At 43.6% G+C, this 25527-nt stretch overlaps 1 protein-coding gene across 5 annotated transcripts in view; it reads right to left on the bottom strand.

Moving 5' to 3' along the window:
- Nucleotides 1-1833: 1833 nt before the first annotated feature.
- The window catches only part of LOC147692727 (cyclin-dependent kinase 17-like), a 600938-nt gene continuing 577244 nt past the window's right edge, over nt 1834-25527 (bottom strand). For 3 of the 5 annotated variants that reach the window (XM_086938917.1, XM_086938920.1, XM_086938921.1), the window contains 2 exons: nt 15665-15785; nt 4989-5123 (listed from right to left, as the gene is read on the bottom strand). In XM_086938917.1, coding sequence (XP_086795043.1) covers nt 15700-15785 — 86 coding nt within the window. In that variant the 3' untranslated portion in view covers nt 4989-5123; nt 15665-15699. Of the gene's footprint in view, nt 5124-15664; nt 15786-25527 lie in introns of all 5 variants that reach the window. The other 2 variants (XM_086938922.1, XM_086938918.1) reach the window with 1 other exon arrangement.

The following is a 25527-nucleotide window of genomic DNA, read 5'->3' as shown; positions in this document are numbered from 1 at the left end:
AATATCAAAAACTTAAAAGATGCCGCCGGAAAAAACTTTGTAATCAGAACCAGCATTAACTGAATCGTCATTTGTTGTGTATATGATCCAATGTTTCTGTGGGAAATCCTACATTGGAAGCACGACATGCTTGTTAAAAACAAGAATACTTCAACACATTCGAGCAATCCAGAACAGCGATCACTCCTATGCAATTGCAAAACATCTAGCAAATCATGAAACCAAAACCTGGACAGATGTAAAATATTTTGGACTTGCAAGTGTGCCACAGCATGAGAGAGAGGAGGAAATCGCATACAAAGACTGAGACGACTTGAATCCAAGTTAATTATGAGGTTTAAAACCAAACAGCCCGCTGGCCTCAACGGCAATGAAGAACTTTATGTTCATTTATAAGGACTAAATAACTGACCACCCTGCACAAAGTATAAACTCTTGGCCAAGCAAATTTAAGTTGCTTCTTCAAATTAATGTGATAGTTTAACGTAACTGTTCTTAACAAGGTTACTGAGTTATTTTTTGGTTAAACAGGACTGCCAAATGTTAATAATGGAATAATGTCTCGTGGGTAGCTGCATACATTGGGGACGTAGGGCACTCAGCCCTTAATTGTCCATAGGACCTTAAGTCCACAAAGTTATGCATATTAATCAACCCTCATGTACTTGGAGAGTTGATTACATACGCACGTGGATTCACGAGCGTCAAAAAAGCTAGACAGTCCCCGTAATTTGGGGGAACGCTTTCAACATGCTGTAACTAAAACTAATGCCCCAATGTTAACAAAAACCCACGAACTCTAATGGTGAATCCAATTGGCAACATTGTAAATAAAACTACAAGTCCCAGCATGCCCCAGTTAAACATAGGGTGTGTCCACAGGCGGAATGTATAGAAATAGCAAAGGGACTAATCACCCAAGCTACCGTGAACAGGAACTACGGTTCGAAACGCGTAGGGTGTTTTTCACGTTTGGAAAATAAAGTAACTGCTAAAGCATCAAGGAGTGTGCAGCGATTTCTTCTCTGGTATCGAATGAATCTGGGACACTGCCCTGGTCCCATCGCTGGCACCAACCGACCAGTGCTCCCGCTGCGACAAGACAATTTGTGAGATATATATATATATATATATGACACACACACACACACACACACACACACACACAGGAGGAAACAGCAATAAAAAGTTGATTTGCGTGCAGTTTGGTGGTTCCTTTGTGGCGGAGTGAGCGCTAACAACGCTGCGAGCAGACAAAGGTTCTTTGGTGATATATATATATATATATATATATATATATATATATATATATATATATATATAATCACAGGAAGTACTTAGTTTGTTTATATTCCTGAACATCGTGTATATTTTCATTATTTAATTGACATACATCTGGGACGGATGGTCCACGCACACTTTTAAAGTGCTTCTTAAATACTTTTTACTGCACATTGGATTCAGCCATATTGTAAAGATATTGTAGATGCCATCTAGGCCTTGCTCATTAACCCCAGTAAAATTACGTAAATTACCACAAAAAAAAAAAAAGAATTCATAAAAACTGATACAACCAAAAAAAATCTTTGTGGAAATCCTGAAATCTCATTTTTTTCTACTCACCTGTTCATAAATCTTGATGTTTATTTGCTTTTAACAGGGGATTGCAATCTCACATCAAATCACCTTTACGCCATACACTCAGTTGATCGCCCCAGTTTCCATCTTATTTAAATATAACTGATTTCTCACATCAAATTTGAAAAAAGAACTATTTTACATGCAGCCAATGCATTTCCTGAGACCAATAAATAATCACTCGAGACACAAAGGTTTATCTTCATCATTGTATTGTACAAAATAATACAAGTAAAACAAGTTTAAATATTTACGCTTGTAAAAGGGTTATGCTACTCAGTCTAATTTCACCTCGACGTCTGTAAATGCCCATACAAGCAATTTCAAATTATATAAAACTATACAACTTCCGTGTTGGTTAGTGTCGTGAAATTTAGTACTCTATCCTGTTCTCTTGTGTGAAACAGCTGAACGTTGCCTCTATCAAGTTTTACAAGAAGTCCCCCAAGGTAGAGTTTGTACCTGTGAACGAGCAAAATTATAATTTCAGAATGAGTCCTACGCAGTTTGGAATTTGATCTCGTTTCCAAATTAAAGGCATCTTGTCTTTCTTATACAGCAGTTATAGTGGAAAAAATAGAGCAAACGGAGAAGGGGTGTGCAGCCAACAGAATGTAAAATCAAGTCCATTAAGCAGAATATTAAAAAGAAAAGTGAAAAACATTAACAGCACCTTGACGGATTAACATATAGCCTTGCTCTCTGTATTAACTGGAAGATACAAAACCAGCTAGTATAAGATTGTAAAAGGTCATATGTCTGTTTCATTTACTCACAACGCAGGGGCCAATGAGACGGGTGCTCTGCCTTCTTACTTAACTCTAGGACTATCCTTCCTGGTTTGTAATGTTATTTTGACAGCACCCGTACATACCCACTTGTTAAATTCCCTTTCCAATCCTACAGGGTATTAAACACTAGTGGCTCTTTCCTTCCATGATTTCGTGTCTATCACCACTCCCGTCTCTAGCCAGAACCAGAAGAGACACTTATTTTTCTTTCAACATTTTTCACAGTCAGGCTGAATTGGCATAGTATTTTTTTTAAGATGCTGCATTGGCGAGCACAATTATCTGCCCAAGCCAAAGGGAAGGCATAAAAAGGCAAAAAGAACAATTGATAGCTGTTAATACCAGATAGCTTGTGAGCAATAATGGTATTAGTATATGCCTCCCTTATCTCACACCCAGCAGAAGCAAATAAATACTGCCATTTTCCCGTTTGCTTCATGTCTGCTCGTCTGTGCTAATACATTTAGGATTCAGGCAAACAACTCTAGTCTATACAATTTTAATAATAATTCTGATTGAATCAGCATTCCATATAAAGGGACAAACTACAGGCAGGCATCTAATATAAGGAATTGAAATGCATTTCATAACAAATCATGGGTCAGAAAATAAATGAATCCAGCACTTTGATAGCTGCATAGCTTTTCAATATTTTTGTTCTGAAAGTAATGCAAACTGTGTAACCCCACCCGCGTTCTTGCTACTCTTATTTGCAGCGCCATCTAAAGTCACAAGACCCTCACTATTTTTTTATTTATTGATAGCAAAATACCGGTCAGTCAGTTATATCCAGAGACACAATCACCCCAACATCAAGGACATAATATGATGTCACATTATACGCTAGTTCTTAATATTACGCAAATTAGAGGGAAAGATTGAAAGGAATGTTAACAATTACAGTTTTTATGTGAATCTCTGAACGAACAGTGTTCATATTTAAACCCAACATCCGAAAAAGGATCTTAATGTAAATAGGCTTATTTTGTTCAGGTTTTTTTTTAGCCATTCTGAACACACAGTTGCATCTCACATCATGTTGGACATTAAATACCCCTAATTAGTTAACCTGGTAAACTAAAAAGGTACACACTTTCTTAAGGAATATTGTGGTTGTTCTGTCCACCAGCACTTCAAACAAATTATAGCCATCAGGTGTGTTTTTTGTAAGGGAAACACCGAAACAGCTGGTCCTTTTTGGTACTTGGTCACTTTTGGACTTGGAAAGACTTGCTTTAGTGGAAATGTTCATCTGATCATTTGGTCATTGGGTGTACTTATAACGCCCTTTGTGCCAAGTTGTCTGAGCCCATTTAAACATTTTTATGCACTTCTGACACAATTGCAAATTACTAAAATGATACAAAATGTTTTTTACATTAAAATTTAAACTACAATTGCACTCTTAGAGTAGTTTATACAGCTGCGTGACAGATCCAATCGTGTGCTTCATACGAAATGAAATGAATGGCTAGATGTGTACGTCATGTCTAAGGCTAGGTTCCAACTTTTTGCAGCGGTTCTAGGCACGATCTTGCTTTCAAGTTAGGGCCACCATTGTACGGCTGCATTAATGGGCTCAAGGTTAGCTCTTGCACAGACCCCACAAGAGGGAATACATATCTTTGCTTCCCCTGCCACCACATGTACAATTTTTGTACTTGAAACCATTTCTGTTGACAGTATCCTAGATTTCTTTCCTTGGAAGACAGATTAACATGAATGTTGCCTCCTTGTAAAGGCAGATAAAAATTCTGTGTTAGCCTAACTGAAACATATTAGGCAAATAAGTAAACCATGAAAGCAGTGGGTAAAAAAAATGCATAAAGATTTAATAGACATATGGCTGGAATGGAAGATGCTGCATCGAGTGACTACAGTACCTACTGTGGTCACCAGATTACTGGCGAATACCTTGCAACAACACTGAATGCATCAAACAGAGTGAGGACATTTTAAAGACAGACTCCGTCACAGGAGGCACTCCTGGCTTGTTTCCCAAGAACCATAAGAAGACACTGATAATGTGTAGGGCGTATACTGTATTCAAACAATGGCTTCATTTGGGTATAAAACGAAATCTAGAAAAAGCATGCCCTACAGGAGTTTCTGTTGCCTTATCTGGCCTGGTAATACTTTTCCACCTCCAGCAAAGTTCTTTGTTGGGTCCAGACCAGATTGCATCTTGTTTTTCATTGTATCAGGATTCGCTTACTTTCGACTTTCGTGATTTGCACTCCAAAGTGTATAGTATTTCTCCTGTACATATTGCATCTCTGCCCATGCAGTAGGACATTATCAAGAGGACTGTGCAAACTACACTGGATCTACCTGGTTTTCTTTTAGAAAACGCAAGAAAATGAGAGCAAGTTTCTGAGGCACGATCACTTTTGTCTCACGTTAGTCATAATGTTGGTTGGCAGTGCCTGGATGACAAAAACACTGCTGTGTCAAGGGTCGCTGCATGCGGCCAACCTAAGAACGATTGCACTAAGGTGTTGCATGGTGCAGGTCCAACGATCTCGCTCAAGATGCTGTGCCACCTTTGCTGTGGAAACAGCCCAGAGTCCGGGATCTCCTACAGTAGTCCTGCTTCCCAAGCCCATCCTCGATTCACATCCACAATTCTAGAATCCAGTCAGAGGTTAATCAGGTCTTAAAACAGCATGCTCTGTCGCCGGTTCTTCCCATTGCCTAGAAGGAACACAAAAATATCATTAGATGCAGGTCCTAAAACTGCTTCTAGTCTTCCATATGAAGTGAGACTGAAGTAGAGTTCATAGAGTCGATCTACGGAATACTAACATTCAGTCGAGTCCAATAAGCAAATACTGTTGATTTGAAATTATTTCATTTAAATTAGACACATTCAGTCATTGTAGACAGTCATTAAATCTTTCTTCATTTTTTTTTTATTCCTTGGATGTCTAGCTCAGCCTGAGGCTGAAAGCAGTCACAGAAGGTCCCATTTACAAACTCTTTTTTGAAGGCACACTAGGACTGCAATGAATAGAAAACCTAAACTTCGGATTATTAGTTAGGCAGCAAAAGGCACTCATTGCAACACACAATGGCAAGACTGTTCTTGCAGCTTACTGGTAAATTGTAGGCTTCAATTATTTATCATATGACAAATTCTTAGCGATAGTGCTTACATTTCGGACCTACAGGTCCTTCCTTGTGTTATCTGTGAAGTAAGATCATATATTTACAAAAAGGTTTACTCTTCTCGATGCCGAGATGATTAAAAGAACAATTATATTTCCTATCTTTTTGGATATCAGATTATGGTTTTAATTATTAGGAACTTCATTTCCAATAAATATTTTGACCAAAATGTGATAACTTTATTCTATTACCATTTGAAAACCAAGAATTTCCTAGTTTTAGGACAAATACCTTTTTTCAGACGCTAGATGACCACTTCTAACATTGAAGCTGTGTATTTAAAAAAAAACGCTGTCAAGGACTAAGGTTTTTTACTCAACAACAGCATCATCAGTGTTAATCTACAAGATGTCGATGGAAATGCTTGTGAGGCTTCGGAGTGCTGGCAACTTCCTCATCACGGAGAATAGACCATGAGGGCATTTTGAAGCTCTGTTGGTTGGCTGTGCTGCCATCCTGCCTGTGTTGAAGTCACACACCAAGGGGCCAGAAATGCGAATAGAAACCCTCAAGAGGCTGAAGATATTGAGTGGTCCAAGTACATACCTCTGTCCTGTGAACTCATACATTATTTGTCCCTAAAGATTTCACTGCTGCCTGCTCCTTCACAATTGAGGCTGATCAGCGAGTGTGGAGCCGCTGGGGTGTTCCCCCTCCCCCTTCTGTCACAAGGTTTCTATAGTTATCTTGACTGACCATCACAATCCTAAAATTAAAGAGAACTTCATCTTTAGATTAATTTTATTCCTCACAAAATTCAGAGACACCTTTTCCTGTGCAGAGTTAAAAGCCTCCAGTTGTATAAATTGCCAACGGGCTGTTCTTGTTTTGACATGTTATTGGTGTTTGTCAGCCTTCGGACTGGGAATGCTAGGGGTTTGTGAGCCTGATCCATGGTCGCAGATTATCGGGGGGGGGGGGGGATTGTAATCCTCCACTTCAGAGCACGTCGCGGTTGGTTAGTGACAATAAACGGTAGGTTTGTAAACATTAAGATTGTGTGGAAATTACTTTTGTGGTGAAGATGTTGAATGGAACATCTGAATAATAAACCAAACGATGCATAGGGATGTCAGTTTTAATCAAGCACAGTTCATGGCCAACAATAACCATTCGCTCTTTAACCCCACACACCGCCTGAAAACATGCTAGATCCAGTTCGTGTAATAAGATAATGGCATTCCGTGTAACAGAGCTGGGTAGGACTCCTGTCAGATCTGGAGTAGGGAAATTATCACCTACTACAGGTGAACCCCCACTAAAACATTTAAAATAATTAAAGTTTATCCCGCTGCAGTGAACAAACTAAAAATAATTTATATAGACTTCTCTTCTCAACAATGAACCTTAACTATCAATGATGGCATGTGGTTCAATTTCCCGCATCATTTTAGCATATTTTGGTCATGCAGTCCAGGCTTCTAAGCATTATGGATGACTGAAAAGTCTGGAGCATAGCAGTAATCATAAAGAAGGGGCAGTACCTAATTTACATTCCATATTAAGAATAAATGTCTAATTTTCCACTTTTTAATCTAAACTTTTGATACTGTGAGGACCATTGAGGAGCACTGGAATCAACACGGTGATCAGTTTAGGATAGAATAGTAAAGAGATGAAAGAGGAAACACTGTGTTGGGCAGTTGATGTATGTGCTGCCAGGCAAGTCAATGCTGATGCAGAGTTATTGCCCTGAGGAAAAAAAAAACCAGTAATAAATCGTAATGATGGTCGCTATATCAAGGCTTTTCTGTTTTAACATTTTGTATTTTCTTAGAAAATGGCTTATGGGCAATGAACAAAAATAATTTCATTTACAATTTGAGAATTAACTGAACCTAAACAGTGCACCTTTTAAATTGAATACTCCAGCGATTTTAATTAAGCACATATTTGTGTAATGATTTTCTATATTTCATCAAAGTCACTGGGTATATATTGTTGGGGTCATTACAGTGGCAAATGATTGGAAGCTTAAAAAGGAAGACTTCCAAAATTGAATAACTCCTTCAAATCACCTCTTCTGCCCTAGGATGGATGAATGGAAGTACAGAGGAACATGACGACAGAGGTGTCGACAATAGTTGATGCTTGTTTTTTTCTACATCTAACCACTGATTGCCTGCAGAGAAATAAATTGTTACGTATCTGCAGGTGTAGTTTTTGATGCATTAAGCATTTTCTGGATTCACATCCTATGCAGTATTCCACCATCTAGTGGTTGGATCTGTAATATTTCTCTTTTTGTCCTGTTCTTATTTTTTAGGTCTCGCGACCTATCGATGTGCGCAAGCGCATCGAGCGGAGCGAGAATTCAAGTGGCGAAAACATCGTCAAACCAAAGGGCTTTCAGCCCCGCGGTTTTCATGCTGTTCACGTGAACCACGTGATAACATGCACGCGCATTCAGGGCCAGCCAGCCCAGCACATCAAAGGGCTTCTCCTCCCCTAATTATTCATGGCCGGTCGCAGGCCGGCCGTACTTTCAGTTTCCCGAAACGGCTTCTCCTCACCTAATTAGGGGAGGAGAAGCCCTTTGATGTGCTTCACACCAACGCGCCTCACAGTCATTCCTCTTGTTTGTATTTGCTTCGGCTGCCATTCTCAGACTCCACGATCTGCTCATGTGACATGGTTGCTCCACAAGACGCTTTACACATTACAATCATCTGCCTGAAGTGGGAGAGCATATGTCATAAGTACATATGTCCTCTTCTTTTGCCTCTGAGTTTTAAACAAGCAAAGCTGGTCCTTCTGTACTTGCAGTTTCACTTCTGTTATTTATCATGATTTTTAGCTAAGGTGTATCACGCTCGCTCATGAGTTTGAACTTTTCATACTGTGAAATGTTTTCTAAGTTGTTTTTGATTGTCTTACCGCTGGAGGTCTCCCTGTGCTACATTTAGCCTCTGACACATGCAACACCACTCAACCACGCAACGCCACGCCACGCCACTCAACCATGCAACGCCACTCAACCATGCAACGCCACTCACACATGCAACGCCACTCAACCACGCAACGCCACTCAACCACGCAACGCCACTCACACATGCAACGCCACTCACACATGCAACGCCACTCACACATGCAACGCCACTCACACATGCAACGCCACTCAACCACGCAACGCAACTCAACCACGCAACGCAACTCACATGCAACGCCACTCACACATGCAATGCCACTCACACACGCAACGCCACTCACACACGCAACGCCACTCACACACGCAACGCCACTCACACACGCAACGCCACTCACCCACGCAACGCCACTCACACGCAACGCCACTCACACACGCAACGCCACTCACACACGCAACGCCACTCACACACGCAACGCCACTCACACACGCAACGCCACTCACACACGCAACGCCACTCACACCCACGCAGTGCCACTTTTACCCACACAGCACCACGTTCAGACACACAACGCCACTCACACCCACGCAAGCCCACTCTCACACACGCAACGCCACACTCACCCATGCAATGCCAATCACACACGCAACGCAAATCACACACGCAACGCCACTCACACACACAACGCCACTCACACACGCAACGCCACTCACCCATGCAACAACACGCAACGCCACTCACCCATGCAACACTCACACATGCAACGCCACTCACCCACGCAACGACACTCACTCAAAGCCACTCACACCCACGCAGTGCCACTTTCACACACACTGTGCAGTGCACAATAGGTCTCGCAGTAGGAAAGTTGGAGATATTGGTTTTGTAAATGACAAAGCTCTTTATGTTTTTAACATGCAAAATAAAAATAAAAGGCATTGTTATTTGCAATTGTAATAGCTCCAACTTTCCTACTGCGAGACCTATTGGCAACGCCAGTGCTTGTTTTGTGTTGAGGGCATTATTGGTTGCCATTTGGTGGTATGTCCGTCCCCTTGTGATCTCAGAAGTGAGCCCTGGGAAGCCTCTGTGCGTGGTCCCCATTCTTTTGATTCTTCTTCCCCTTGGCAACCTCATTATCATGTTTCCTTGGTTCCTGTTTTGTTTCATGTGTAGAACTTAGCCCTTCATAGTCTATTTTAAGGCACGTCGTTTCTGGGGAGGTGGGAGGGTTGCATGTAAATCCAGGAAATTCTTCAAGCTGCATTTCTACACCTAAAGGTTTTGCAACAGCAATCTTTTCTGGGTTCAAATGCTGTGCAATGATGTTGTAGTGCTACCTTTCTCTTTGACCCACGTGCATTTCTTTGTTAATCTAATTGTCCATACAATATTTTACTTGAAATAGTGATATCATCTTTGGCAGAAACTGTGGGTTAGTTTGCATGACCACTCTGTCTTTGTGTATTTCCAAGTAGTGCTCCTGTGTGGATAGCGATTGTAGCTCGCTTACCCTGCGTAGTGATGTAACTGCTATCAGGAATGCTGTTTTTAGTGTTGGGTAAATTTGGTATGCTCTATTTTGTAGTTCATATGGTTCCTTCATTAACTACACGAGCACCAGACGAAGTGCCTGATAACAATCTTGGTGGCTGGGATACCCCGTCACAAACATGATTGATATCCCATCTGCCGTATAACAAGTTCCATTATATCCTACGGAACTTGTAATATGGTGGACGGGATATCTGCCATATTTGTGCCAGAGTATCCCATCCGCCAAGATTGTTATCAGGCCCTAAGATTCTATATGGGTGTTGATGCACATCTGGGTGGAGCTATTCTCTCCTTTTAGCAATCTTTTAATGACTGGTGTACTGAAACACCAGTCAGGGATTTCCCTCATATACGCTACTGTGGTAAGATTAGTGTCATGGGGATAGTTTACACTTAGTTATTACTGATGGTATCAGTGGTTTTGGGGGAAAAACAAATACAATCTTCCCTAAATAGTCTATCAACAGGGCATTTCCCGGGAGAGGTGGTGAGGCTGCCTGGACACGAAGGTTTGGTATTGTGTGTTTTCTAGTGTGGCAAACAGGTCTAATTATGGTGTTCCCCACTGTTGGGAAACCTTTCCTAACACTCGTTGTTTTATCTCATATTTATGAGCGACAACTGCTTGTCTGATTATTCTGTCTGCCTCTACAGTTTGTATATCTGGTAAGTGTATACTATCAAAGTTATCAGTCTTTGAATGACCTGTTCCCAAATGTTTTGGTCTAGTTTTGATGGTATATGTGACTCTCTCCTTCCCGGTTTGTTGAGGTAAAACATTGTGTGAATTAGCTTGCTTTTCCTAGCAAGTCATCTAGGTAAGGAGTACACACATATCCCCTGTATTCTTAGGTAGGTAACTACCTCAGCCAAACATTGTTATCACCCTGTGTACTGATTTTATATCAAAAGGAAGTACCTTGAATTGATAGTGTGCCTAGTTCACCGAAAAGCAATGTTCGGTTCTTCTTGTTCGTAGCCACATGTATCTAGATGTCATTGAGGTGGTCTGTGCCCATACAGTACTTTTCACGCACACATGTGATGACCATCTGTCATCATGGTGTCATCTGGAATTTTCGAGTTTTATAAACTTGTTTAAGAATGAGAGACCCAGAATTGGTCAAAGTGTCTAGCCTGGTTTGGACACAAGAGAACATACAGAGTCTATTGCTCTCTTCCTTTGGTACTTTTTCTATTGCTTGTTTTTGTAGGGGTTCCTATACCTCCTGTTGCAAACATTGTAGCTATTCCTTTGTGTGGTTTCTGTTCTAGCAGCTCGATACAGTAACGAGACTAGATGATATTTAGTATCCACTTGTCTGAGGCGATAGCTCTCCACTGCAGGACATTCAGCTCCCCACTGGGGTTATTTGGTGAAATTCTTTTTCTGAGAAGTAATTTGCTCTAACTGCCCAGCCCTCTTGCAGGCTGGCCCCTTTCGCTGGTCATGCCTCATAAGGGCTTCCACTGTGGTGGTGTTAACAGCTATGCACCAGCTTGCTGATGCATTGTTTGTAGGGGTTTAAGATTTGAAAGCCTTCCTGACTGCCTTCTCATCAGAGCAGATACCCTTCTTTTGTGCCTGTGAAACTGCATGGTTCCCATGGCTTTTGCAGTCTTGTTATCCTTCTTAATTTTTTCTCCTGTGAAGAGAGTATTGATAATATATGCATGCTCCTAGTGCTTGAAGCCTGAGACCTATAGTCAGTTGTGTCTCCTGAGGGTACCGGAACACAGTTATCTGCTATCCCTATTTCGACATCTAAAACAGACGTGAGGCAGGTTCATGATATAACCTTCCCCTCATCTAGAACAGACATTGCCCTATTTTTTGGGGAAGTACTTTTTACTTCCCACTGTTGATAAGCATAGTGGTAACAAGTGCATTTGCGCTTGCAATCCCCCAGTGTATGGCAGTTTCTTTCTTGACTGTGCACCCTACAATCTCCATCCCCTTTTATTTCCTTTTCAGATGGAGTGCCCACTGTCGTTGGGACACGGTCTCTCTTTCTGGTGGTAGCCACAATTAGAGTCTGCCACTGAGTTGCCCTTAATAAATAAGGGATCCTAAAAGGAGCGCTAATATTTTTTCTTCACCCATGGAGTTACAGGTTTGCATGCTGCTGGTTCTCCGAGCACCTCCTTATCTTGATCAAGAATTGTTGGTGGCATAGCGAGGTACTGGCTCTTCCTGTGTGATGGTAATATAGTTCCCAGCAGAAAACAAGGCTGTAATTATTGTTTATCCAATTGCACTACATTTTGTCGGCATCTCTATCACTGCATTGTACATTGCGATGTCCTCTGCAGCAATGGCCTCGAGGGGTAGGATTTGATGCCATCCTCTGGAGAATCAGTTTGAGGTTTTGCTGTCTTGGTTCGTTAGAGATCTTGAAATATCCCTTGGTCTATGTCCTGCTCCTCGTCTTGTGGTGAAATTCAGGTATGTTCAGTGGCTCACGTTCAATGTGCTCCTTCCTCTCGTGTGGTCCCTATCCCTACCCCCCAAAACCCCTGCCCCTCCTGAGTGGTTGCCACCCCGCCCACCCCAGCTTGTAAGCCCCCCTCCCAAGTGGTTTCTAACGGATTTAATGTTCTTTCAGTGATTCATCATAATGCTTTTTTGGTAGGATCACTTCCATCTCTGCTTCGAGGTGCCTCTTTCTTTCTTTCCAGAGCTCTTTTTTAGACATCAAGGATGGGCAACCTTTCTCTTCAGCAGCGGGGTCCTCAATTGGATTCAGAACAGGATACTCTTCTTGGTCTCATGTGATGCTTTGTATATGGGCATCTGAGATTATTTTACCTTCCTGCACCAAATTATTACCTCGGGTCCAATAGGCCCAGGCAAGTTTTTCACCAACTCTTCATCTCCTCCCAGTCGTACCTGTTGTTCCTGGAAAGGAGGCCCACCGAGTTGGCAACAACCCACTATGTAGCTGATCCAGTAAGCCTCCGTGTTGATGGTTACCTGCTGCATCAATTTAGTAGCTTTCCTTATCTGATATTTGAACTTCGTTTGATCCTAGGCCATAGGTCCTTTTTCTGGCAGTGTGAACCATCTGGGAATCAGGTCTGATGTACAAGAGGCACTCATTTGGCATCTTGTACTTTTTCTCGAACCTTTGGATTACAACCTTTCTTTTTAATATGTGCTTTAAAGCTTTGGACACATATTCGGTCATGCTATTTAGCATGGGCAAGAAGTGAACTGATCTTTAAGTCTTGGGAGGGAGTTTATACCAAAAAACTGTCATTCTCTTCTATCACATTCAGCTTCACATTGTGGTGATCTGATGCCCTCTGGATGGCTGATATGCTGTGATGTCATCAAGCAGCAAAGCCTTCTCTGGGTATGGCTCTAAAGATGGGTCTTTTAGGGAATCCACGCTGTAACCTTACCAGGGGTCTTCTCCATAAGCAGTTGGAGTGGGCTCATCATAGGAAACATGCTCTTAGCTCATGCCCGTGGTTAGTCATGTGTAGCGATGGATGTGGTGAAGGCCAATGTGCTACTGACTGCACTTAAGGTGTAAGGTAAATATGTCGGTAACTGCTTTAGAGGCTAGGCCGCTGTGTTTCAGCCCATTCACCCTCTCCCCAACCCCCCAGTTATAGGGAACATTTTAAGCTTCTCAAATAGGGCCGAGTCAAAATAAGGTTCCTTTTCTTAGGCTATGCTGGTCCTGGCTCCAGATTTGAGGAAAATGTTCAGGCAATGCTACTGCAGGCATTGGCTCACTTGATATTGATGCAGGTGTCGATGCCTGCTTTGAAGCAGGTTTTAGTGTCAAAGAAGGTGTTTTAGAACAGAGATGTCGTTTCTAGGCGTGTAAAAAAAAAACAAAGTACTATTTTATTGTCATTTCAATTAGCAAAGCAAGTAGCCAAACAACGGACATCATATGGCATTGCTAAACCATGACACTTTACACCATGGCACGCTACCTCCCCGCGCATTACATAGTCTTACCATGCTAAGAAAGCTTCACCAAGCATCAGGTGCATGTTGTAGCGCTTTTGTCCATCAACGAAAAAAGTGAAGGAAAATAGGATGATACGGGAACACCACCACAGATGATGACAAAAGGCTCTGGCCCAGTTATCATGGTGGGTTGTTGCTGCAAAGCGCTCTCAGTGAAAGTGGTCAGCATCAGTTATCAAAGTCTTTTCAGTGAAATCTTATGGTTCCCTCGAGGCCAATGCTTGCACTGGAGTCTAGGACAAACACTGACGGGAAGATTCTCAGATGCCATTGACGCCGTAGGTGCTGTCTGTGTCCTTGGTGCAAGTTTCACTGAGGACCCTGAAAATGTTTGGTTCCTGAAATTGGAGGCCTCTGAGAACACAGTTTGTTGATGCTGGTTTACCTAGCCACCTCTGGTGCTGGATGGGCACCCCTATCCTCAGCTGAGTATGTGCCCTCAATGTCCTACATGGTGGGCTCTGTTGATGACTCAGGAAAACTTTGGCGCTGCGTTTTGTAGTGTGCCCACGGATGCTCCCTTGGATAACATATGGTCTTGTCTCCTAAGGACTGACAAGCCAAACATTTTGATTCCTCGTGGTCTCCGAGTAGGCAGCGATTACTGACCCTATCAGTGTCTGATGACCGGAACTTGTTGTTGCACTTAAGTGAAAAACTGGAAGGGTGTATACCAATAACCCACCCCCATGAATCATCCCTATATGTTTTGGCCTTCAAAAATACTCAGGTCGATTTTGAAGAGGTCGTCGTATATTCTTCTGTAGCCTGGCCGTTTCAGAACTCTGAAAAAAGTTCCATATCCGATGGGGTGAACATCATTGCAAAGGTGCTGCGTTTGTACTGGTGCATGTGGATTTTGGGGGGATGACGAGTCACCTTAAAATTTAGACCTTTACTTTGAAGATAAACCACTTGTGCAATGTATATGCACAGCACCAGATGGTAAGCAAGTGCAGAGGATGTGACCTACACATGCTACGAACAAATAGCTTACTAGTGGTGTGGCTGCCAGTATTAATGTATGCTGAGAAAGATTGTAAAAAGGATATATGTCCACCTGGGCTCAGGGTCTTGCATCTTTTCAACTGATTATCAGTGTAGCCTGAACTACTGAAATTGGGGGGAATCAACTCACTGACTGAATCGACCACTACAAAACTTTAGGGATTTGGGAGGGTGAATGTGAGTGGCTTATTAATGTTGAAACGTTTCTGTATTTTTCTACATTATTTCTATACAACAAACAAAAAAGCAGGGACGGAGCCTAAAGAGAACGGTGCTTCCGAAGGTAAGCTTGAAAAGCACATGCTAGACCAACTGGTCCACAATCTGAATATTTTCCTCTATCAAACAAACAGATGTAGTATTTGCTATAAATGCACTCATACCACCAACTACATTCACATATTAGTAATACTTCATATTGACCTTTATCACAGATAGGAAAAAATGCCTCCCTATGTTAAAATCTGTTACAACACCCACTCTTCCACTATTTGAAATCTCAAGCCCAATACAGAGGTGCTAAGTGCAAAGAGTTCCTATAAAACCACCACACCAAGAGGATAGGAAGATCCTGGGAGGATCACTTACAATACTAATGTCACCAGTTTACAACTCACAGACTTGAAAGAGAAGTAAAGGTTATTTACCATAGAAGAATTGCCATCAGTCAGGGGAGGTAAGGTTAGCAGAGAATGTGTTCATGAGTTACTGCAATCCGACTGCTTGTCTGGAAGTAGTCAGACGAGGCAGAGACAACCTTGCGGTGAACTGAAGGCAGAGAGAGAAAGGGCAGAAAAGAAATTGACGAAGAGAGGAAAGCAAGATAAAGCAGGTAAAAGTATTTGAAGGAAGCTAAAGAAAACAGAGTTGATTAACTCATGATAAAACAGAAAGCAGAAATTAAAAAGACATACACAAAAAAGGAAGAGTTGGAAACTGTAGCACAATTGATGAGCTGGGGAAAAGGGAATTTGAGATTTGGCAGGAATCTAAGTGGTAGTATATCTGAACAAAATATAAAAAAAACAGCCCACAATGGTACATGGGTAGCCTTTATAGATTATTTACTTGCATAATTGTGTGTCAGGACTGGAGGCGATGGTTAGGCTTTCTTTTCCTAGCTTTAATCAAACAGCAGCAATGTAAACATTAAGAACCACAAGTCCCATCACCATCAGGGACGAAGTTCATAAGAGTTCAACAGAGGTCAACCAATTAGGACGTCCCTAGGCCATCATAGTCCTACAACGGTGTCCTTTTCTCCTCTTTCTTCGCAATTATTCACAGCCATAATGTAAGTGTAGGCTTGTTGCCACTTCTCCATGTTGGTGTTTTAGAGTGATTTGCTTTAATTACTGGATTCCCTTCACAGGACCGCTTAATTAGCTTAGCTCGCAGAAGCGCACTCGGTTCTACGCGGTGCTTTTATGTGTTAGGGCTGTGCGGGCGGTCCTTCGACCACTGGGTGGCGCCCGCACACAATTACAGGAGCTCAGTGAGACCGCAGACTGCATTGCATTCCTGTCAGGAGCGCAATCGCATTGGTTTCAGCCGCTGTGTCTCCTTCACGCCCAAGGCCCGGTGTTCTGACTGACACCCCTCATGGGGCTGATCTCTCGCCACCAGTGGCAACATTTCCCCGTGATTTGCAGCATTCAAAGTCATTGCCCTGTCCTGAGCATACCAAGGCCATGCTGAGGCTTCTTTCTGCCGCGCTAAGGCGAATTGCTCTGGAGTGCAACCCCCACTGTCTGTCAATCCAACCAGGCCTTGTTACTAATGAAAAATAACAGCGTAAATGCTACCAAACTAAATTGAAGTACAAATTCACAATAGTTGGTGACTTTTCTAAAGGTAAATTTGATCAATCCCATCCTGCTACCCCGCCCTGAGAACATAAAGGGCTGCCTGTGTTCCCCACAGACTGGTGCCTCAGGCCCCCATTTTTTGTGCTGGTGCTAGCCAGAACGTCCTAAGCCACCATAATACAGGAGTCATGACTCCTATACTGAAGAGGCAGTTACCTACCTCTCGTAGACTATTTTTGCGAATTCATGGACGCATCCATTCACCGGCGGTATAGGAAACCTTAATTCCACAGGAAAATAAGCTCATGACGCTGGCAGCGCAATGCCTAAGACCCCTCTACCCAAAGGTAGGACCCAGGGGAGCCTCGCCCCAAAGCCTATGGGCAGACCAGAGACACCCCAACTGGCTGGAAAGAAGCGTGCTGGCATAGATTTGGATGCCTGTGCCTGCCAAAGCGCGCCTTCCTGGACAATAGCTCCTTGGAGCTGGCAGGTCCATCATACCCTCTCCTGTGCCCCGTCCCAGACCTAGACCCCTCTTTCCCTATCACTGGATGGCGATGCTCCCCTAGTCTCAGATACGGACTCAGAGCCACGTAGGCCCTGACGCCCATACTATGGGGGACAGTCCTCGGCTCCTGACTCTGACCTTCCTAAACAAGATGACCGACACCCCAGATCCTTGGACTCGGCTCCGGCTGAAAAGGTGGCCACCTGCATTACGGTCAAAAGACAGAGGATGGCCATGGATAAAGATGTCCGCAACCGCCTAAAGGCGGAATGTCCCCACCTCTCCATGATAACAATCAACCCCAAACTGGGGGAATTAGTCAACTCTGAGGTGGGTCCAGTAGCACAGGGCAGCTTGTTCGGTGAGCCCTTCATCAAGGAGCTCAGTATATTTGTTCCAGACATTTAATTCCTTGGACAAGGCCCAGTCCTCTATTAAAAAGATCTACCTCGGGTTTTCACCGGGGCCAGCCATGTAAGGGGGAGCTTGGCCAGCCTTGGCAGCAACAGGCCTCTGCTTCTAGACCGGGACAATTTCAGGACCATTCCAGATTCAGCGGATTCTACCACATCCGCTCCTACCCCAGACAGTGCGGCTCCAGAGGTGGATCTAGAGGTGGATATCAGAACGCCTCTCATGGTGAGTGTCATCCCTTTATCTCACAGTAGGGAGGCGGGGGGGGGGGGGGTAGGGGAGTATACAGCATACTGGCATAATTTGCACACAATTGGCGGGATCTGACGTCCGATTGTTGGGTTCTACAATCCATCAAGGGCTTTCAGATAAAGAGTTTTATGGCTCTCATGTCCAGTCGAGGCCTCCACAACCACTTCAGGTTTCCGCTTAACAATCATACTAGGTATAAGCGGAAATTTGGGACCTTCTAGCCAAAGTTGCCATTGTTCAGGCGACCAGCACCCTTGCGGCTTCCTCAGGAACGTTTTCTTAGTGGACGAATGCGATGGCGGGCAATGCCTAGTGATCAATCTCAAACAATTCAATGAGTAGCTCGTTTAATGCCACTCTAATATAGAGAGTATTGACCTCCAAGATCTTCTCCTCAACAACGACTGGATAGTCCGACTGGACCTAAAAGATGTGTATCAAACAGTCCTCATATTTCCCACTCAGCGGCGCTTCCTCCAGTTTCAATGGCTTGCCATCACTTACAAATTTACCACCCTGCTATTTGGCCTCTCCTCTGCTTCTTCATGCTTCACCAAGATCCTTCGACCAATGGTGGAACATCTTCGGGCCAGGGGGGTTCGTCTCATAATTTACCTGGACGACCTCCTGATGATGAACCAGAACCCAGGAGTCTTGCGCACCCATCTTCAGTGGGCAATGTCACTCCTGCAACCTCTAGGTTTTCCCATCAACGAGAAAAAGTCAATGTTGTCTCCCACACAATCAATAGTATTCCTGGACTTCGTGGTGGACTCTGTCCGAGCTACTCTCACTCTCCCCTTTTGGAAGGTTGCCAAGATCTGTCAAAAAATTGATTTGCACTTTAGCGAAATCAGTCACTTTACTTCGACAAATGGCGTGAGTTGTAGGCATTTTCTCCTTATACATGCAGGCTATATTCCTGGGACCCTTGCACCACAGGGCCCTCTAGAGCCTCAAGATTTCTCACTTACAGAGAGATCAGACGTACTCTGAGTGCGTTCCCCTGTCAGCAGAAGTGAGAGCAGAACTCCAATGCTGGCTGGTGCATATGGAAGTGTGGAATGGCCACCCCATTTTTGGGTCACAACCAGACCTGGTGATAGAATCAGACGCTAGCGGAGTGGGCAGGGGAGTGCAATGTGAGGGATTCTCCATAGGAGGAAGATGGTCAGAACTAGATAGCTCTCTTCACATCAACTGATTGGAGTTGATGGCAGGCTCCTTTGCGGTCAAACATTGGACAAAAGACCAGATCCAGTGCAATGTCCTGCTAAAGATGGACAATGTTGCTGTGGCCAGGAACATCAACCACCTTGGGGGGGGGGGGGGGGGGGGGGGTACTAGTTCCAAACACCAATCAGATCTAGCCAGGAGCTTTTGGGATTTTTTTTAATTTTTATTTATTTTGTGTCTTATAATGTCGAGACACACCCAGAGGGGTATCTCCGCGCTGTGGGAGTGCTACAGTAAGAACAAGAAGAGGATTTCAGAAAAGCTCAGTTTTGAGGAGCTTACGGAAGAGTAGATAGTCAGGGCATTTCAGGAGGTGGCTAGGGAGTTGATTCCAGTAGGAGGGGGCCAGGTGATAGAAAGCTTTACCACCTATGCAGGATTTCTTAACATGGGGCTCCAAAATAAGCGATTTAGAGCCTGACCGGAGTGTTCTGGAAGGCTGATATCGGGTGAGTCTATCTGCTAAGTAGCTAGGGCCATTGCCCTGTAGTGCCATGTGCACTGTGCAGCAGATCTTAAATCGGATCTGCTTGCGGATTGGTAACCAATGTATTCCATGAAATAGCGGCAAAGAGGCGGCCCTGGCAGGAGAGTTGGAAACTAGACAGGCCGCAGTGTTTTGGACCACCTGAAGTCTATTGAAGGAGGATTCGTTGGCAGAGATCAGGAGGGGATTACACGTGAAAGCAGGAGCTCACGATGGGAGTGACTTGCTCCTTCATTGTATGTTTCTGGTCCAAGTGCACTCCTAAGTTTTTTACCACTGCTTTGGGGACTGGGGCAGCACCCAGGTCAGTAGGCCACCAATCTGAGGACCAGAGTAGAGGAGCTTCTCCAAATAGCATAATCTCCGTTTTACTTGCATTAAGCTGAAGTAAATTGTTCCTCATCCAAGCCGAAATGGCTGTCATGACTGGATATTGGAAGAGTTTTTATCAAAGGCCATTAGGAGCTGGGGGTCATCAGTGTATAAAATTGGAATGAAGCCCAGTTCCCCGAGTAAGTCTGCTAGAGGAGCCACATGAATGTTGAACTGTGTGGGACTGAGACAGGATCCCTAAGGTACTTCTTTCGTCAACTCCGAAGTTTGAGATCGGAAGGCACAGAGGTTGATGGTTTGAGTGCAGTGAGTTAAGAAGCATGACAACCACTGGAAGGCTGGGCCGTGGATTCCAATGTTTTAGTCTGTCGAGTAGGATGGAATGAGATATAGTGTCAAACGATGCTAACAAATCCAGCAGCACTAGTAGTGCTGCTTGTCCATTGTGCAGGGAGTCTCTTAGGTTGCCTGTGATGGCAATCAATGCCGACTCCATACTAAACCGAAGTCGGAACCCAGACTGAGAGGGATCAAGGCATCCTGTTACTTCAATGTACTCTGAGAGCTGCTTGTTAATATGTTTTTCTGAAAGTTTACACAGAAAAGGTAACAGAGAAATAGGACGGTAGTTGGACAGATCATCCTGAGTGGTATTACGTTTCTTCCGGATGGGAATTATTTGGGCAGCTTTCCATTCGGGTGGTAAATGGCCCTAGCACAAGGAAGAATTAAGAATTGAACAGATAGCAGATGACAACTGTTTATGGAGCAATGAAGATACTTTTACAGGTAGAATATCCTGAGGGGAACCTGATTTGACCGTTTTTATTAGAGACTCCACAGTATCATTTGTGGGGGGGGGGAAGCATTCCAATGAATGTGCAGTAAGAGGGTGTGAGGGACAGCAGGTTCAGATGTCATTCAAAGGGTTCCTATCTTTGGTAATTTTATGGTAGATACTCTCAATTTTCTGGATAAAGTGGCACTAACTTATCAGAGAGATCTTGTGAAGGAGTTTCTTCATTATGGCAGGCCTTCGGATTTTTGAAAGAGTTGAGGATGCGGTAGAGTTCTTTAGAGGATTTTCCTGCCTGATTAAGTTGTGACTCAATATGGATTTTGTGCGCTTTCCTTAGGTTCTTATGACAGTGGGCAAGACAGCTCTAGTACGTTTCTTTATCATTTGCGTAATGGGAGAGATGCCAGCGTCTTTCCAGCTTTTTGCAGAGGCTTTTGTCCTGCCGTAGATGTGGAGAGAACCATGCTGCATGTGTTCATCTAGCCTCATTAGGGTAAGATTTTAATGGGGCAAACTGATTTAGAGTTGTTTCTCCTATAGCATTGTAGCTAGCCAAACAATCCTCGATATTTCCTAGTGCCAAATTGGCATTGATTGGAAATGTGTCTGCGAAGCGATCAGGTGTGATTTTATGCCATTGTCTTCGAAGACTGCGCAAGGCTTTAGCGGAAGCAGGAGTAGCCCTTGGCCCTTAAATTTGAAATCTAAGTAGAGTGGTCTGACCATGTGAATGGGCAGGGGGCCTCGCAGCAGATATTGGGAGAAGAGGTCAGGATAAGATCTAAAGTGTGTCCCGCAAGATGTGTGGGGCCTACATTGATCTTCAGTCCCAAGGTGGCTAGGTCCACCAGGAGTATCAAGGTGTCCACATTAGAGGAGATTTCGCTATGTACATTAACGTCTCCTAATAGTAGGAAATGAAATTAGTTCCAGGAGTTGTAGCTAGAAATCCTGAAGGGAGCCTGGTTGCTGGTATACAAGTGCACTTTTCCAACAATAGTGAGGTTGGAAGTCAATTCTGAAAACACAAATTTCCAGTTTATTGCCACTGCATTGTTCTAGAGTAGTTACCTTATTAGAATCCTTATGAAAAATGGCTATGCCTCCACCGACCTTAGACTGCTTATCAAGCTTTTGGGTGCGGTAGCCATCAGGGTTCGCCACCGTGATTGCCGGGGTGGAACTAGGTTTGAGCTAAGTTGCCGTTAGAAAGCAAATTTCGGTGTGCCCTTAAGAAAGCAAGTCCCAGATTGCTTGGGCAATGATCGGACATTAGTCAGTAAGCAGTGCCAGCCCAGGCTAGTATTGCAGATGGAGGGGTTAAGGGGGAGAGGTTGATTATTGGCTTCCAACTTTGGGTGTTGATTTCCTGTGGCGGATAACAGAGAACTTGAGTTTACCTGCCGCCATTCTAGACTGTTAAATTGGAAGTTTCTACATGCAAAAGGTCCCTTCATCTCTGGAAAATCAGATCTCAGTCACAGCAGAACACCTTCCAGGCGTGAACAATCAAGTGGCGGATTGTCAATCCCACCACTGAGAGACCTCAGCCTTTGGAGGCTTGATCCCTCGGTATTTCAGGAGTTGGACCTCCATTGGGGTCTCTTCTCAGTGGACCTATTTGCATCCAGACTGGATCACCAGATCATCAGGTACTTCAGCTGAAGGCCGGATCCCTTGACCAATGTGAGGGATGCGTTCATGCAGAACTGGAGTTCAGAGAGAGGCGCCTTTCCCCCCGTTCTCGATGACGAGGCTGTCCGTGGAGGTCCCGAGGCAACAAGCGGAGATGGTGGTGATCACTCCCCTGTGGACATCAAGCATGGTTTCCAGTTCTGATGGAACTTTCTTGGGCTTCTTCAATCTGTCCAGCCCTATTTCCGACTTTCCCCTAGATCCAGCCGGCAATCCTCATCATCTAGTCCTGGAGGGTTCACTGCAGCTTATGGCGTTGAGGATTACCGGGGATGGTGGCATGTACCAGGCCGTTCGCTCCAGGCTGCAGACCTCCTCTCCAAAGCATGGTCGAGCAATACCAATAAAAGATATAGATCAGCTTAGTCTATTTGGTTGGGTTGGTGTCCTCAACGATACCGGGATCCCATGGTGACCTCTATTGTCCACGTCCTGAACGTAATTTTCTGGCTTCTCTGGCATCCGAGGGTTTGACATACCGAACTGTAGTGTAGTTCCTATATTCCAAATAGGCTCTGCGCATTGGAATAATATATACTGTAGTTTAGACGTAGGACTGAGGTCGACTAGGTCTCTACCGAATATATTCAACTTAATAGTGAGTGCCAGCTAGCTCAGAGGTCACTAGAAACTTTCTCGGATAAACAAGAAGGGATTAGTTTCTGACAACCGCATAAACATGACAACTTTGTTTCCCAAGAATAAGAAATCAAATCTCTGGAGTTGCGAAAACAATAGATAACTATTTTACTCAGTCAATAGTGCATGCTTCGTTTCACCAGAGATGCAGAGAAATAGAGAGACGGGCGTTTTCAATAAAAGTATTTATTGAACAGTCTTCTTTCTCAAGCATTGGAAATGAACTGCTACAATCGTAATACTGGTTATAAAGTACAAGGCATATAATACAAACAGTATTATAAAGTAGTACTGTAAAAGCATGATATGGTTTCTAAGCCATAAAGTGCATAAAATGTATAAAATACATACAGTAATAAATAATGAATAAAAGTACTCAACTGGTGCTTCTAAAATACGCCTACCCCGGTGTACCTAACCTAAGTCTAGTACGAGGGAAGTAAGGGAGGAGTAGCCCAAGTTTAGTAGTTCTCTGCCAGGAATCTATTCCAAGAATTCTCTAAGAGGTCTAATCAGCTCCGTATCTTGGTTTTAGAATGAAAGAGGTCTTGTATCTCTCTCCCAGGACTCGATATCCCAGATACCCGCAAGGGTAAGCCGGAAACACTGGAGCTGGATTTCTCGGCAAGAGAAAAGACAGCGTCTCTCTCAGTGCGTCAGTTGGAGGGTCGGCTTCCTTCGGCACTTGCTGCTGCAGAGCGTCGGGCAAGTAGATAGTCGATCTGCTCCAAACCACTGTGTGTTTGTCTGGGCAAACCTAGGCATATTTATACTTTGAAGGTGCCGAGTTTGACGCATCTTTGGATTTAATAACATCACTCAAAGGCTAAATTCTTGGAAAACGCCAGGAGCTCTTGGAGAACTTAATATTCAAGCAGGGGGAAGTCCCTAGCTGCTGAAGGCAGGTTTTTCCAAGAAATCGTTGTTGATTCTCGGAACTTAGTGGAAGTAGCCATGCAGAGATTTCTATGCCTATATAAGGATATGATAAAGTATACCTATATAAGGGCATACATCAGGAAAATTACACTAGGGTCCTAGATTCATTTATAACAGAACAATCAATACCTTCCGTTCTGCAATCTTGGCAGGTCACCCTCCTATGATGGACTTTCTGTGGGCGAGCACCCAAATGACACAGAAACGTCTCCAGGGAGTACGCCCGTCTAACCCTCCAGAACCAAAATATTCAGTCCTTTGGGACCTCAATATTTTGCTCAACCAGTTACTCTCAAGGTAGAGAGACAAATATCTGTCTCGAAACCAGTTACCGACTACACTTGCGTCCCTCCTTTGCCTGGTCTCTTGCAGGCGAGTTTTCGATGTCTGAGCCTTGGCCTTAACAGGTAGGGTCTTTACTCCTGAGGGGGTGACTTTTCATGTTTCACATAGGACTAAGACCAACTACAGAGTGATCTCGTACCCGGCTTTTCCACATTCCCCCAAATTATCTGTAGTCAAATGCATTAAAGCATATGAAGCAAGGACAGAAGACTTCTGTTACCAGGGAAAACGGCAACTTCTCATTGCCTTCCAAAACCACATAAAGCAGTCTCCTCCACTACCATGGCTAGATGGGCCAGAAGGGCCATGCCGGAGGCAGGCATCAACAGTTTTAAAACCTGTTGCACCCTAACATGGCATCCCTAGTTGTGTATAAGCTTTGAACTAGCATAATCCTTGCCTTCGGCCCTGAAAGAATGTAACATTTCTTAGCTTTCATAAAGGAAAGTTGCAAATCTATTGAGGACACGGAGGAGAGATTATCCCAACCGTGGATTTAAGTAATGTTTCCTTCAGAACGGGAGTAATTCCTTCCAGTTTTAGATTGTTGCCTGCTAAATGAAGTATTTTTCACATGTTTTATTCTGTATGCCAACATTGATCTCGCAGTTGTGAATGAAGATTGATTTGTACAGAGTGCTCAACCGGTCTTCTGTTACAGGAAATGAATCGGGAAAGCAAGAGTGGAGGTTGATCCTGGCTGTCAGTCGCTCGAAGAAAGAGAAAGAAAGGACATTGTTGTGGGACCATGATGGCCCTGAGACGTTCTGATTGGTTGACATCTGTTGAACTCCCATGAACTTCATCCCTAATGTTCTTGGGACTTGTGGTTCTTAATGTTTACATGGCTGCTGTTTGATTAAAGCCAAAAAAGAAAGCATAACCCTAGCTCTTGTGTCCTTAATAGAACTGAAACTTTCCTTTACGAAAGCTAGGAAATTTGATACTATAAAACACTATTAAACATACCATTAAAGAAGTGTAACCGAATGGTGCTTTGAAGAGCATACATTCAGTACAATGTCAAAGTTGGAATTGTGCTTGCCTAAAAT

The sequence above is a fragment of the Lissotriton vulgaris genome, chromosome 9, assembly GCF_964263255.1.
Source record: "Lissotriton vulgaris chromosome 9, aLisVul1.2, whole genome shotgun sequence".
NCBI lineage: Eukaryota > Metazoa > Chordata > Amphibia > Caudata > Salamandridae > Lissotriton > Lissotriton vulgaris.
Note: the sequence above shows the minus strand (reverse complement) of the source record. Positions and strands in the feature narration are given on the sequence as shown.